General features: G+C 38.7%; 1 protein-coding gene across 1 annotated transcript in view; it reads right to left on the reverse strand.

Annotated features, from left to right (window-relative positions):
- The window catches only part of MYO16 (myosin XVI), a 2,821,299-nt gene that overhangs the window by 2,043,747 nt on the left and 760,624 nt on the right, over positions 1 to 16,928 (reverse strand). Inside the window, exon 6 of the mRNA XM_086934162.1 lies at positions 7,688 to 7,812. Within this exon, the coding sequence (XP_086790288.1) occupies positions 7,688 to 7,812 (125 nt within the window). The remainder of the gene's footprint in view (positions 1 to 7,687; positions 7,813 to 16,928) is intronic.

Genomic DNA, 16,928 nt, shown 5'->3' on the forward strand with positions numbered 1-16,928 from the left:
CTGTTGGTTTCATAGCAGGTGGCTAGTACCTACCACCCATTTATGGCTGAAGGAAAGTTATTGGGCTATTTTCTGCACTATAAGTGTTTTTAATAGCAAATTCCTTCTGGTGTGGTTATGGAATGCACAACAGCTGATAATAACAGGAAATAATAAAAATAAGATTGAAACAATTTCAATTGGTATAATGAATTCAGATACATTTTGGAATTACCAACATTTATTAAATTAGGTATTTACTAGTCAAAGTCTTGAAAGCTTTACTGTTACTAATATACTGGTGAAACGTTTGACAGGAAAATAATGTCACTACCTGTTCTTACCTAATGTTCTACTTTCAAACTTTTTTGATTGAATTACCTATTCAACCCCAAGAAATGGTATATTATTTACCAAGATAATTTCTAGACTTGCAAATTCTTAACAAAGTAAAAATAAACAGCCGAGCCATACACCTTAAAGGATCTCGGGCATGCAATATATGGAGTTGAATACAGACATCACAATGATTGCAGATATTGTACCAATCTGAATTAAACAGAAATACAGCAAGGGCTTATTTTAATGTTGTTGCAATATCAATTGTGTTTCATATTTTTGTTTCACAGATAGATGTCAATCATTGCTGTAGTTCAGAAGGTATACATTGAAGAATAGGATCCTGCTGGGAATATCATTTGGCTTTCACTGGAATATGCATTGAAACCTGTTCAAGTAGTAACTTCCTAGCATCATTATGTTATGTTAATCTTATTTATAGAGCCCATGACCATCAAGATGTTTCTTGGCACTAAAACATAACGAACAATCAGAAAGACTGAGGTATAGAGCTGAGGGCTTATCCAAGTAGGCTTGCTTGTACAGCTAGATCTTCAGTCTTTTCCAAATGCTCAGAGGGAGTGAATTCCAGATTGCTGGAGCTTGTGCTGCAAAGCTTCCAGATTCAAATTTCTGGAATTTCAGAATGTTCAGGAGCTTTGAACTAGAAGACCCCAAATTGAGTTTAGGGGAGTAATGTTTCACCATCCTAGAAATTTACTGAGGGTCAAGTCCTCTGGGGCCCCTAAATGTTAGACAACATTAATCAAAATTTTTATGACTTTCTAAAACTAGTAAATCAGCACTCGCATGTAGGTGTAGATCTGCAAGTGCAGATTTAGACCTCTTATTGTGAATGAGGCCCAAAGTGTTCTTTTCTTTTCCCTCTTGCACACTATCAATATGATATTTTACTGTTCATTCGGCTAATACTGATGCAATCACTCAATGTTTTCTATTCATTAATTAAAGTTCTCCTCCAGGTTTCAGGCCAACAAACTATAATCTAAAGATCAGCCATTTCCTTAAAAAAAGTGAATCACAGGTAAACTAGCAAAGTCAGGTGGCCGACACATACCTATTAGGTCAAGAAACAATGCATCTAACATGTGCCATACTCAACTAATGTAGGAATGTCACTCAGATCAAGCCATTTTAGTTGTGCTAGTGGGATTCTTAAAGACATTGTGCACTAGTGGTGGTAATGCTAACATAATTCAAACTGATGCAAGCATACTAAAAATACGTGAAGACTCTTGTGCCCCTCGGAATGAATACCATAGATGAAATCACTTACACATACACATGTGGGTGTGAACTCTACCAAAGGGTCTGGATGCATAGTACCCAAGTGGCCATGTGAGAAAACTAACAACAAACCAATATATACAAGGGGGCTTACCACGCCACTCAGGCACCAGGGACTGAATAAAATAGAATAAGTCGAAAAATAAATCATCATATTAGTTAAACCTAATTGTCAAAGCATTGCAAACATAATCTATCAAGAGTCATGTATGTTTACCTGTTTAAGCTTTCAACCTGTGGTACACAATGAATGCAATGCCTTGAACCATGGATGTTTTGAATGACATGGGTTGGGGGCCCACCACAGTGCGCCATATAATGGGGGAACTAAAGCACCATAAAAAGTGCTTGAGATGTATGCTGGGAAAAGAACTCACATGTCAAGTGACCGTCATCTTATAGAAACAAAGAAACACCTTCACGTTAATGAGTTAGCAAGTTCAAGTACTTGGAAAGCAAATGCCTAGTTAAATATGTGAAAATATATCAAACTGAAAAATAAAACCATTGTTTAACATAGTAATTAAGGCAGTAATTATTATCATTACATTTTTTTTACTTGCTGCACCTATTACTATGTTAAACATAGAGGACTCTATAAAGAATGGAGTAGGGTGTGCCAATGTGTTGGATCAAGAAAGAGAGAAGAATTTAAAGAAGTTTCTCCTGAGTTCTCCTTGTCAGAATGACTACCTCGTGGGTGGGCTTGGGACAGGAGAATATTTTTAATGTATATATTTTGTGGCATGAATATATTTGTTTGTGGTGTATTCTGTGTAATCTTATTCTTGGGTGTTCATTCATTCATGTAAATGTGGACATATATGTATATTTAAGGACTGTAGGGTACTCCAGATGTAATTAGTGGTTTGGCATGATCATAATTCTTTAATAATTTGAATATTACACTTGATTAAATCAGGTTTCCACTGATAATCAAATGTTGCATTGTGAATACCTCAGATTGGACATAATTTATCAAGCACTATATTTGCTCTTTGATTCATGAATGTTGTAACCCAGTTTTATTTTAGTTAAATAGGCACTCCCCCTCCTTATTTCTCCCAATGTTCTTGTAGCCTCAGCTTCAAATTCCCTAGCTAATTCAAGATGTTCACAAAATTGATGTTCTTTGGAGGCATGTACTCTCTAAGAAGCCAGAAGGCACTGCTACAGACAAGATGAATATTAAATAAAGACTTCCTTTATAGGAGGCATCCCAAAGATCTGGAACTCTATTACTCCGGAGCCATTCCACAAACACTATATGGAAGTTTCTAAAAGTCTCCATCTTCAATTCCTGATTTAATCTCATCCATGCCATACGGACCATAAGTTCTACTTGTATAGCAAGATTACTATAATTTATAATATTATTAATAGGATCTACATATGCCTCCACCTTTTATACATTGTTCTTATTTTCATATTTTTTTAAATATACTTACTTCTCCACCTGTTACCTGGATGCGATATACATAGTTTTAAAAAGGCTTGTTTATTTGTATACAAAGCTTGTTTGAACTGCCTTAATGCTGTTAGTTTTGCATTCTCTGCTGCTTCATGTGTGCCATTATGCACCTTTGTGATCTAGTTTCCCTTTTGTAAAGGGCCTGACACCCAATGAGACATTCAACCTAGACACCCATCATTAGTATGACAGAGAGGAATGCCCGGGGAATGCATTTTGCCATACTATGAGCAGTCCAGTGATCCCAACCCAAAATTAGTTTGAAAAAAGCAGATAGGTTGTACCCAATGAAAATCCAAAAATATATGTTTAGCACTACAGTGTAAACATACAGAGGGGAAACTTACTCCCATGCTTATTAATGAACTTTTATATGTATTTAATTATTTGATCGAGACATTTATGCAATAAGAAAACTACTTATCCGTACCCTACAATTTATTCTTCCATCCTCAAAAGTACTCCAACATCTACCTATAACAGGTTGCAGTGCTAGTTTAAGATCTCTCTCATGGGTTCAATGCAAATATTCGAATCTTTCTTTAGCGAAATTCTTAATTTTGATAGTGTCACTTGCAAAATACTGACAGATGAACACTTGATTGTCATGGTAGAGGATCAAAGTTATTGATTTAGTTTCTCAAAAACTTAATCCAGGTATTATTATTTGAGAATACAGTTGGTAGAAAACGCCTCTTTTTGTGTGATCACCCCCATTAGTTTGCATACTGGTATGGCTTGCTTGGCAACTCTGCACACTGGGGCTTGCTATTAACTCCACAGTGTATTTGCTCTGACCGTTAAAACATGGTAACATTGTTAAATCCACAATGGTAATATTTAACTTCCAGGTAACACCATAGTATATGGTGCAGGGAAATATACCAATGTCCGTGAAATAAAATGTTACCTTTGGATTGTGGCACATGCTTTGCCAAACACTAGGCTGACAAGAAAAACATTGCTCCAGACCTAGCTATGTACCCTCACTATTCCAACCTTTACACCTGCAGATGAACCTGTCAAAAATAACCCTTTTTTAACAGGAAAAGACCCTGCCTTGTAGCCCGCATGGTAGGGTGCTTAGTGTTTAAATGTAGTAAATGCCAGAATGTATTATTGGCAAGTACCTACAGTGATTAGCCACCAACAGCAATTTCCACTGTATGGGCCTATAGCTATTCCTTTGAGAAAAACTTAAGTTCACAATAAAATACTATTTCTTCTAACTCTAACCGCTATTTTTAATTGCCATATTTATTAAAACCCGAATTTATTGGGGAAAAATGGATTGTTAATCAATATTTAGAAAACAGTAATGTTTAAAAAGGTCAGACTTTGTCTGGCTTAACATCCAGTAGACTAATTAATATTAAAGTTCCATCAGCTTAAGTCAGTGCTTGCCCTTAATGAAATGTGAAAACGGCTCCTAGAGCAGAAACAATGGCTTAGGTGTTTTGACAGGAAGACCTGGGGGTGAGTTATGTTACTCCCCTCAGTCCAGGAGGGATCAGTAACTTCATTCATCCTTGAAATCAAACTCTGGTAAGGTCTGTCTATTCATAGTTAAGTATAAAGGAAGGACTCAGGAACAGAAGCATTTGTTCCCAAGGCCAACCCTAAGCAGTTTGGCACTAGCCCAGTGGAAAAGAGGTGGGCCCAAGAAATATTTTCGTGAGGTTGAGGAGGTGGAGACTGTTCATTTTCCTACACATATCCCTGGCTGGGAAATCATAGACCTTCAAGGGTACTATCATGTAGAATGTTACATTGATTAGTGCACTGTGGGATAATTTGCAGAAAAGCAAGCAAGATGTGCTGAAAACTTTGAAAGGTTGCTTCTGGAAATGTTTTTCTCATCGGTTTGTGAGTGTCCAGAAGCCACAGGCTAGGGAATCCTACATGAGTGGCACCTTCCTAACAATGCATCAGAACAATTCTGGAACTGAGAAAGAACAGAGGAAGACTGGGGCGCCTGCTGTCTGGGACCTGTTCAGAGAGCCAAAGTGCTGGCCCATCTCCCACTTGTACCAAGGGCTGGGAAGTCACTGCAATTGGCAGGTGGCTGACCTCCTGTGTAGTAACAGGGGCATAAAAAGCTTCAAGAGGCTTTTTTCCTGAGTACCCAGCTGACCAGAAGCAACTGAACCTGCTGGTTATGTACCTTAGTATTAGAGATAGAACAACAGAAGACATGAGGCATATTTATTGTATGTTTAATTAACTATATAGACTTGAGTGCATTGAACAGCATAATTGAAGGGATGATTACTGTTGCTCAGCTTTATCATTGTGCTGCCTAATTTTGGTGTGTTTTCTTTTTTATTTATTGCAATTATGATAGTTTGTTGAAAGTTCGATTGGAAAATCAGATGTCAGGTGATACAAGCTTGGTGGATTAGTAAATAGCTCTGCTTCTATTGGTGATTTAATTGATGATGCTAGTGAATTAGGCTGCTTTCACCTGTATTTAAATGACTGCAAGTCCTCCTCCTGTCATATTAGGCTGTGTTGCGCTCTAGATTGTGTATAGTGGTGGGAAAAAGAAAATCAAACCTGCATGTGTGGGTGGCAGAGAGCTAGTTCTAAATATTGCACAGGTGATCCAGTTTCTTTTGCGTAGCACTTCTTACCATATTCTTACATTTCTAAGTGGCATAAATTACAGGTAAGAATATGTCTTCAATTGAACTGTAAAACTGTATTTATGGTTCCTCATTAATATGGAATAAGACATGATGATTATTCCATATTAAAAATATGGTAATGGCCACCAAATTCAGTATTGAAATCAGGTCTCATTAGTATGTGCCCTGTGTATCATTGATACACAAAGCATATGTCTTTTATTGACTCAGGAGAAAACTGAGGGACTCCATTAGTATGTTTCTGGTGTGGTGTATTTTAGTTTGAGATAGGCTTGACCAAGGTTTTGTTAATTGCTTAGAGTTTCATCATTGGATTTCTGCTAGAGGGAATTCTTAAGCTCACCTGAGCATTTCCTTACATGTACAGATCAGTTAAAAAAGGTAAACTTACTGCTGACTGTATAGGACAGCTATTTTTGCAGTGCAAAGTTCTTTTTAGAAGAATGTTGCTTTTATAATGAATATCTCTTTACAAAAGGATTAATAACCAGATGTTTAACAGAGTGCTAGATAATACCCTAGTAAATTAACAACTGGCCTCTATGTGTTCATTTTTAGATGTGATACTAGAATAAATGGTTGTCAGTGAGTTGCAAAACTATTTAGGCCCTCTAGAAAGTTATGTGTGCTTGCAAATGACAGATTCGGAATCTGAATCAAGATGTTCTACCATTCTGTGATACTCGCATTTCTCGATATTATAGCTATTATAAACATGTGGCAGAGTAAGTCTTTCAAAGGGACTGGAACAGCCACACACATTGTCAATGCTGGAAACAGCCACAAAGTTGAAAATCTGTAAGTATTCATAAATATTCCTGTAGCACTTTCCCAATGTAGATGCACATGTAGTGTACTCTAAAATGTTGTATCAAACACATGTAGGGTGTTGAAGAATCCTAGAAACACCCATATTTTCAAGTGGTGTCACTGAAGGGATTTCTCTCTAAGATTAAATATATTCCATGCAGAGAACAAAATTGAAAACATTTATGTAAATGGACTCTTTCCTTACATTCCACTTCTGCATTAATTTATATTGGCACAATTAAGGCATGCAGGTGTGCACCAGGAAACTGGAAATCTTTGCAGATGTCTGATCATTGGTTTAGGAATGTGTGTGAATCCCCAAACAGAGGTAATCTATTAAAGGTGTAGAACCAAGCCGTCAACTTATAAATGTATGACAATGGTAAATGGTCAAATCTGTTCGGCACACCCAATACTCCACACTCCATATGATGGCAGTGCCTTATTTATTTCATCTATAGGATTGTGATGGTGATGCCAGTCACAATGCATTTCAGCCTTACATGGCCTTGTTCAAAGGATGTTATATAGCGTACATTTTTACAAAAATGTGGCATGAAATCAATAAACAATTAAAATTAGACACTTAAGATACATAACATTTATTTTAAAATACTTTCAAATATTTAAAAATGTGGTAATAGTCATCCATGGAATTAGGTTAGTACAAATGCTCCAAAGTTGTAATATGGGTAAATATCTTATGTTCAAAAATATTGGACTCTATAGTTCCTATTAACTAAATACAATGCTGTACAAAACAGCAGCAGGTGCCTTAGGCTTTTTTGTCGCTTGACCACACAGTATACACAGTATATAGACAAAAGAGAATTATTTACTGCTTTGTAGATTGAAAACCACTATCTTAAAATTTGGAAAAAAATCTAATTTACGGATTTAAGATGACTTTCATATAAAATAGTATTTTAAAATTTGAGATACACTTAGCTACATCATTCAGCCTAAACGTACTAATTTGTATGATAGATGGCTCCATAGGAATGGAGATAATGATTTCTGTATATTGATCATATTATAAATGTGAAATATTTATATTCAAAAGTGACTGTGATCCTGAATGTGCAGTCTCACTATGTTGGATGCTAGCATTGAAAATTATGTTTTCTCTTACCAATGTAACTCCCTCGTCATTGTTCTCATTGATGCTTCCTCCATTTGCCACAAGATTTTTGACATCAGACATCATAGTTGTCTGTCGTTGAATCTTCATTTGGCGAAGACAGTTCACATCAATGCCTAAGCAAAATAAAATGCATAAGCAAATATTAGTTATTTAGGTGCCTATAAATAAGAAGCACATTAACAAATGTTCCAAAATAATTCTTGCTGGATCATCGTTTTGCAAAAATCACGATGGTAATTTTTAAATGATTTTAGCGATCCAAGTGCCGAATTCATGAAATATTTTGCCCATCTAAAATGCAACTTGTAACATCTGCAAAAAGATTTTGAGATCTTAATTTCTTAATTCTCATTCATAGTATAAGGATTAGTGGAAATTTACAGCCATAAGGTACAGATATTACACAAACAGAGCACGTTTGTTGCATTTAGAAGTAAGGGTTATGGCCTCGATTGTGGACATTTCTGAGTGGGCTACCCTGCTGTAGATGAACAGCCACAGACATCAGTGGATATTCACCTATCATTAACTGGTAGGTTTCCCCCTAAAAGCCATAAATAAGGAACATTCCCATATTAAGGCCCCCATTATGATGGCGTGCAGACTTTGTAATGGTAAACAGGACCGACCGCCAGAGGTGCGGCGATCCCACCAGGCCTATTATGGCGGTCGCATCCCGCATATTTCAGACTGCGGCAGGCTGTGCTGTAAGCAGAACCCCCCACAATGTCAAATATGCATATTGTACATTGGCATGCACAATGTGGCAGGCACCGCGCGGTGCCTGCCGCCTTGTGTATGCCAATGAAGGGGGGTACCATAGGTACCCCCAAAGTACACCCCCACCCCCAATACACTGGGGGCCCGCAACAGGCCCCCAATTCCAAAGACCACCTGCCTGATGCTGCCACGGAAAGGCCTTTTTCAGCATACATCATAATATATTATCTGCCTTTTCTTCCTGGCCGACAATCTGACCGGCAGAAAAGTGGTGGACGGTCTTTCCATCCGACACGGTGCTCCTCGCCATATTAATATGGCGGGAGTGTCACAGGGACATTTGACGGGCGGATCGCCACCGCCGGGCCAGCGGTGGCGATCGGCCGGTGATCATAATAGGCCCCTTAGTTGGGTGTGTATACAATGGTATTTATCCATGGAGAAAAAAGCAAGCTTTATGAATTAAAAACCAAAGAAAAAAGGTTTGTTTGACAACTTATATTGTAAAGTGGGGTATGAGCCCAGATTCCAGAATTCCCGTCAATCATGTTCTTCCTGCCGAGTGGGTGGCCTTTTACTCCTCCCAGTTTAGGGCTTTAAACATAGATCACCACATAGAGCAGACGAGGGGAGTACTCTCACCTTCTAACCCTTGCCCTACCTTAGTCTTTACCTTATCCGAGGCAGAGCTGGCCCTGAGTGCAGTACAATCAGGGAAAGCGGCAGGGATGGATGCAATACCGGCAGACCTTTTTAAAATTAACTTACACATTTGGGTTCCCTATATAACTATGCTCATTAATGCCATTGCAAAAGGGGCAAGAATCCCGGTCTCTTGGAAAGGGGGGAAATTTTACCCATTTTTAAAAAAGGGGACCGATCGGTTCCAGGTAATTACCGCCCGATCAGCTTAATCAACACAATCCAAAAAATAGCTGCTAGGATGGTCCTTGTAAGAATCCAGGGGTGGATGGAACAGGATAACATTTTATCACCAATGCAAGCTGGATTTAGATCTGGCACCAGTACAATAGATCAGGTCTTTAGATTAACCATGTTGTACTGGAAGGTTGTCCTGCAGGGAGGAGGATCAATCTATGCCGCCTTTGTGGGTCTCAAGTCGGCTTTCGACCTTGTGCCCAGGGAGAAAATGTGGAATGCCCTTAAATCTATGGGCCTGCCACCAGAACTCCTGAACTTAGTAATTAGACTACATGAGGACAATTTTGCCAGGGTGAGATGGGGAAAACAAGGGCAGGTGACTGACAGCTTTCCAGTAACACGTCCGTCAGGGATGTGTGCTGGCCCCTACCCTCTTCCTCTTGTTTATTAACCAGGTAGTCAAGTTTTTTGCTGATACCCCGACAGATGCTCCAACTCTGGGAGGAACTAAGTATCCGATGTTAATCTTTGCGGACGATACTTTGCTTCTCTCAAAAACTTGGAGAGGGCTACAGACAGCACTCAACAGATTTGATGAGTTCTGCAGGTTAAACAATTTGCAAATCAATATTGTCAAGACTAAATTGATGGTCTTTAGCAAAAACCGCCCCATTAAAAGCTTGGTTAGTTTAAATGGTGCCTGTATTGAACAAGTAGAGGTAATGACTTATTTGGGTGTGAAATTAGACTATCGCCTCTGCTGGAAACCCCAGGTTGAGGCATTATACCTTAAATTTGCACGCCTCACGGGTTGCTTAATCCAGGTGCATAAGAAGTCCTTTACCAAACGTATTGCCCCAGTACTTAAGATCTACGAAGCAAAAATTAATGCAGCCACCCTGTATGGTGCTGACCTTTGGGGTTTCAAAGATCTATACCCTCTGGTCAAAGCCCAAAATAAATTATTGCGGAATTTGACAGGTCTCCCCCAATCTACACCTATCAACCCCTGCTGTTAGATTTGGGCTGTAAGCCCATTAATGAGTTGGCTCGGTATCGTTTGGTGGCACTGTGGTGACGGATTTGGACTTCCCCAGAGCTTAGCCTCTTTGCCAGTGAACTAGCTGAGGTAAAATCAACATGGGGCGCTTCAAATATTGCATGGCTGAGGGAAGTGAAATTGGTGCCAGAAGAGATGGGTCTCTCCGGGGACCTCTTTGTTCCCTTCTAAACAGGATTTTAAAGATCTGTATTGGGCCTCGGTTAAACACTCAGCTGTAGTTCAGTCAGATGATACCACTAGCCTAACAGGCCTCTTTCTGACCCATAAAGTGACCCCCTCTCTGGAGATTTACTGGGATGCGATCACCAAGACTCTTGACCGGAAATTATATCACCAGTTCCGAGTCGGGTCTTTACCCATTAACTCCTTTACTAAAAAGTGGTCCACCAATTCAAGTGATACTTGCCCCTTCTGCTTGGTCTATCCGGAGAGTGTGGGTCACTTTCTTTTTGCTTGCCCTGCATACCATGCCCCAAGATTAAAATGGATAAGGCCTATTTGTTGTAGGCTAGAAATCAAAGGGAGCGCTGAAGCCATGAAGATATTCCGTACCAATACTTCTGAGCTGGTCGTGGTTAGCATTGCTAAATTTCTTGGGTGGGCATGGGTTATTCGTACCAGGAACCCTAATGTATCTTAATATTGAAATGATTATTACTGTGGTTTTATATCTCTAAAAAGTCTTACTACACTGTTTAATATTTTTTTAATGATGATTGTAATGACGGTTTTTATCAAATTTTTACTTCTTGATGTCCTTGATATTTCTGTCTTTTATGATTTTATTATCGAAATAAAGACTTATGAACTGAACCGACAACTTCTATTAGTATCACACTTACATCTGTAGAATTTTACACCTTTCTTCCTAAATTTTAAACATCAAATTATTTCCTGAAATTTATAAAAGTTATATATTTTCCAGAGTACTTTTGAAACTCCTTGTGAAAATGAGAACAATCTGTGCTATATATAGGAAGATTATTATGAAAGAGTTCCAACTTTCTATTCAAGGATCTGAGAAATGAGATCAATATGTCTCAAAAGTATTTGCTCTTGCTAATTAAACAAAAATTGATAGTATGCTAAGACTTCCTAAAGACTTATAACCTGCTGCAGAGGCCTAGGCCAGTTGTTAAAGACCCTGAATCTTAATTATAGGCCCTTATGACGAGGGAAAGGGCCTTTAACGACCAGTATAACCCAAATTAGAAGGACCATAGGCCTAATAGAACATATGATTCACAGGGGGTAACATATTCTAAAGGAAAAATAAGAAAAGGAAACTTTGGAATGTTGGAGCAGGAGGCCTACGCCAGCTATTATTGGCACTGACCCACTTTATTGTCTTCATTAGAGTTTTCAACACCCCAGTGTTCTGATATATGATAATTTAGCAATCCATCTTAACCAGTTAATTTAACAAACACATCACACTGTCTGGATTTCTGTAGCTGGTCGTAGATACGGTACTACAACATTACATGATTAAAACAAAGAAAAGTAATATTTCAAATTAATAACATGTATTTAAAAATTATACTTTTGTTTTGATAATAGGTGGCTTCTTTTTCATATAGTATTATATCATTGTTGTATGTATATATTTTTTTACCAGACTGTATTGCTCATCAATAAAAGTTGAAGGCCAAATAATTCATGTTTTTATTTGTTGCCTCTTCTAAACAACAAATGCTAGATGTTTGTTAATTAACTATACTCACCCCCAAATACACTTAACTTAAAGATACACAAAAAAGATATTCAGTTAAGAATAGCAAATCTACATTTATCTATGTATACCTACCATTACGAAATAATTGGAACTCAATATCCTGCGGTCGAAATTCCTGCAGGATGATAATATAGTATTCAATATTGCAATGTGTGTAAAGTTTCAAAGGTTAGAACTTGCTCCAATGCACAGTCATTAAAAAAATACCTAATCATTATGATAAAGAGGTTGTTCCATGATCATGTGTTTATCAGATAATGAATTCTTGCAATTTGTCATCCATTTCCACCACGAGGTGTATTTTCAAAGATCATCTGATAATATTTTGTGAACTTTCTAAGCTTCATGCTGCTTCCCAAAGCAAACCATTTGTGACTCTCCACCTGTAGATATGTGTTCTATTTTAAATCCTTCTCCATTAGGAGATGCACTACAAAGTCAGGGATGATGTATTCTATATTAAATAGGTAATCTCCAAAATAGGATTGAGGACCACAAAGTAGGATGCCTCATATTTAAAAGTGGTACATTATTTTAATCTTACAGAGACTAGCTGTCAAACAATATTTTCACTGTAAAGGCCTGTAGTTGCCTATGACAAAAAAGGAGAGTTCATGATAAAATCAGAACCTAGTAATCTCTAGGTTGGGACAAACTACTGTACTATTTAAATACATTATTTGAATGTTTATTCAAAATCCAATTCAATGGTGAAGTCATACTTTTAACAAATATTTTGGAAAGTGACACTTTACATGCCTGGCCCCCATTATCATGCTGTCAGAAGGCCCTGCCTGTGCTTCCATTTAAGGAGGTGTGAAAACTACCAGAACAGAAGCAATGAATCTGGCATTTTGTCAGGAAGCCCTGGAAGTGAGGAATATGGCAGATATTAGCTAAGGAATGACAACTAGGGAGAGTCCACTAATTTCACTAACTTGAAAGCGACCGTGGGAAGGCTTTCCCATTCCTTGTCAAGTATAAAGGGACTCCTGGGAAAGAGGAGCCTTTTGTACCTTGAGTCCTCTGCAGCCAGTTTGGCATCAGCCCAGTGGGAGGAGAGCTGGCCCCAAAACCAGATTGGTGCAGCTAAAGAGAAAGGGACTGTTCATTTCCCTTAACTCACCCAGTCAAGCACACAAGCTTTCTTCAGGGGTACAAATATTTTGCCATGTTGGATTTGCCTCAGTTTAACGCCTGTGGGACATTTTGTAGTGAAGCAAGGAGAATTTGTTGCAAAAGTGCGAAGAGGTGCCCCAGCAAACATTTTTCTCATTGGCAGAGAGTGTTCAGAAGTCATCCAATCCCAATAGCCAGTGAAGCATACTAAGCTAGCATCTCACCCACAGCTCATTAGAACGAACTCTAGACCTAGGGAAGAAAAGAAGAGAACTGGACCTACTATTTGAGACATGTGTGCAGATCTGATGGGCTGGACCTGCTGCCACTCGTACTCAGAACTCACATGTGGACTCCAGTGGCCACATGGATGTCTCCTGACTGACAAGGTGCAAGAGGCCTTTTTCCTGAACTGTCTACTAGCAGCTGTACCTGACAGAATTAACTGAATGCTGTTATATGCCTCATTTGGAGTGAGTCCTGGTCCCATGTGCTGTCCTTGAGAGCCTTAGTAGTGGCTAATATGAGCTGCTCCATAAACTCTGAAAATGTGGGACTTACTAAATGTTTGGACCTTCAAGACCTCCAGAGCTTCAGCACGATCTCGCTTTCAAAAAGATCTTTATCTGATACATTGATTCATCAAAATGCCAGGGGTAGCGGAAGTGACATCACATGATATGTGGTCCCTGACTGAGGTCACAGGATGAGACATCACATGAACATTGACCTGATGACATCACAGGAAGTGACATCACCTGCCCTTTGACTCACCCCAATGATGTCACAGGAAGTAACATCACACAAACCTTGGACCCCCGTGAAATCTAATAAGTGACATTTCATGATCTTTGACTTGGTGCTATCACAGGACCTGTGACACACATCTGGATTTTCTTCTTGTCCCTGGGGTACCTCTTTAGGACCCTTTCCTTGAGCACCTCATGCCCCTCTAGTCCAGAGGAGACCCTAGTGGGCATCCATCGTAGCACAGCCATCCATACCTTTTAGGACGTGAGCCGATGATTGTTGCCCAGACGTTTGGATTCCTGTGCCCTGCCAGAATCCGTCCACATATCTATGAAACCTTGCTGGCTGCTATCACAAAATGTTGTGTTAGCTTTGTCCTAATGATGACCTCCAGTATTGAAGGTCAAAACACAGTTGATTTGCACAAGCCAAATTTGGACTCTGAATTATGACATGATTTTATAAACTTCTTCATAACTGTATTAATTGTATTAATTGATGCATAACTTCAGTTTAAATTCTGATCTAATATGTGGTAGCATTCTTTACTAGTATTTCACTTGTTTTTCTTGTGCTATTTAAATATTCCTTCACGAGTACAAAGTGTTCACCTGTTCACTTAGTACACAACCTCAAAAGCACTGATGATACTGCATTTTGATTTATGTAAATCCAATCTGTTTGTCTTTTGCGGACAATAGAACTGCTTTAATCATTTCACTGGGACTTTTTGTCCTCATTTAGGCCCTCATTACGATGTCAGATCCGTTTCGGTGAGGGAACCTCCCGACTGCAGGTCGAAGTTTCCGCATACCGTATTAGGATGCGACCGCACATGGTGCGTTCACAAACTTCCATTTTACACAAGCTTGTGCAACAGTCTAAAACCGCACACAGCACAAGCTCCCATTGTAAAAGGGACCCTAAAATCGCTCTCCGACAGCCTTTCCATTTTGAAAAGGCTGACATGGGAAGCGCCATCCTTAAGGGATTATGAGCGGCTTCTGAGTGGCCAATGGGCTACTTAAGCCGGTTTACACTCTGACTGCCAACATTATAATTCAGTATTCGAAATGTAATCCTACCATGTCGGTCACTGAACCTCCGACGAGCAGTCGAAGGTTTACCGACCGACATCGTAATTAGGCCCACAATGAGTAAATATTAGCCATTTTTTGATTCCCATTTAGACATTGTTGTATGCTACTACAATTACCTAGGTCTCGACTGGGACTAAGGATGTCACCTGTAGTTATTAATACAGATCTTGGATTGAACATTCTGACAGCAGACATAAGGCCCATTTTGTCTGTAAATCGAGTAACAAACTCATTTACAAATCTATCCAAATTACAGAAATAAACGTCCTGCTTTAAACACACATCAAATGGCTGGATCTTTTCTCTACAGACGTACTTAGAAAATAATCTGTCAGATTGTTACTCAATTCGTGTGTGCAAAAAGTAGAGCCCTTGAATTGGATTTTTCTTTGCTCTCAATTTCACACTGCTCTGCTAAATTCTTACCCTGACTAGATGGAGTGCCACTAAATCACTTCTTGTTGACTTAATTAGATCACATGCTCTGGGCAAGTCAAGGTCTTTGCTCTGTAAAGCCTTCGAATAGACTGTGAATCTCTGCTAGAATGAGTTCCGTACACAGCAATGTAAGCAAGAAACCAAAGTTTTCAATGCTATTAAGAAGTTATTTGGCTTCTGAACTAGCCTCCTTGTCATGCTGTTGTGATTCTATTACACGGAGAACAACAATAGTAGACTCATATCTCATGTGTACTTTTCTAACACAGGAGTACAAGCAAAACCACCTCCTACCTGAGAGTGTTTCTAGCTCCATTACATACAGATTACTCTCTTTTTGAGCTTTCACAAGGAGCTCATGTCTTAGTGAACTTTTGAAAGAAAAACATAAACTGCTTAAATTGTTGAAAATAAATCTTTTACTGGTTGTATGTTAGTTACTGTTTGTACTAACGGAAGGTTTAGGCAATGGGCATGGTAGTGTATATAAATTGCTTGTGATGCGATCTCTCTTATATTTGCTAGGACACCAATAAAACAGCCACTCATAATGGATGTTCCATTGTAGCACCCTGCAACACATTTCTTCCAATGAAGGACAGTTTTCTGTACTGCTTCAACAATGTGGCAACAAATCTGGATGCATATACCTTCTCCATTTGGTAATACCCAATTGTATTCTGCTAAACATTTCCATCACCATTAACAAATCAGATAATAAAACACAGCTGCTCTTTATGTGAGACATCTTTGGTTTTATCCACCAGCATTGCAAATTATTTTGTCACTTTTTTGACAATACACTCACGGACAAGCACTGCCAGCACAAATATCATGTTATTTTTGTAATCAGGAGAGGTATAGTGCCCATACCCCCTGAACATTCTTTCTTTTAACTTCTTTATCAGAAATCATCTCCAATAATTTAATGAAATGCCCCCATTGTGAGAAAGCTAAGTTTCATTTGTGGAACGGAATGCAAGCCCTTGACAACACAAGAAACGTAATACTGTAGGCAGCTCTCCACATGTTGTCTATTCTCCTCAATTTCCTGCTTTGCACCTCTTACTATCATGGAAGAAACTGACTGCTGGCAGTTTGTAGGCTGCTGTAATCTTTTGAGGTTGGTCCAAACAAGAACAAGTCATCCTCCTCCAACAGAACCAGCTCTAAAATGCCTACATGCAAAACAATAAACTGCATCTTTAATGACTGAATACTCTACTCTAGGATGGGTTTTGTATTCTCCATTAGACCTACGGCATGCGGTTCACTAACAAAATATCGAAACCACAATTATTGTGGTATATGCATACATAAAAAACTTTATTTTCGTCCTCAAACCATAAAAGGGCAAATGCATACAATACAATATAAATATTGAGTTAAAAATATCGAACACGAAAGTATCATTATCCTATA

This window comes from Lissotriton vulgaris, chromosome 8, assembly GCF_964263255.1.
Source record: "Lissotriton vulgaris chromosome 8, aLisVul1.2, whole genome shotgun sequence".
Taxonomy (NCBI): domain Eukaryota; kingdom Metazoa; phylum Chordata; class Amphibia; order Caudata; family Salamandridae; genus Lissotriton; species Lissotriton vulgaris.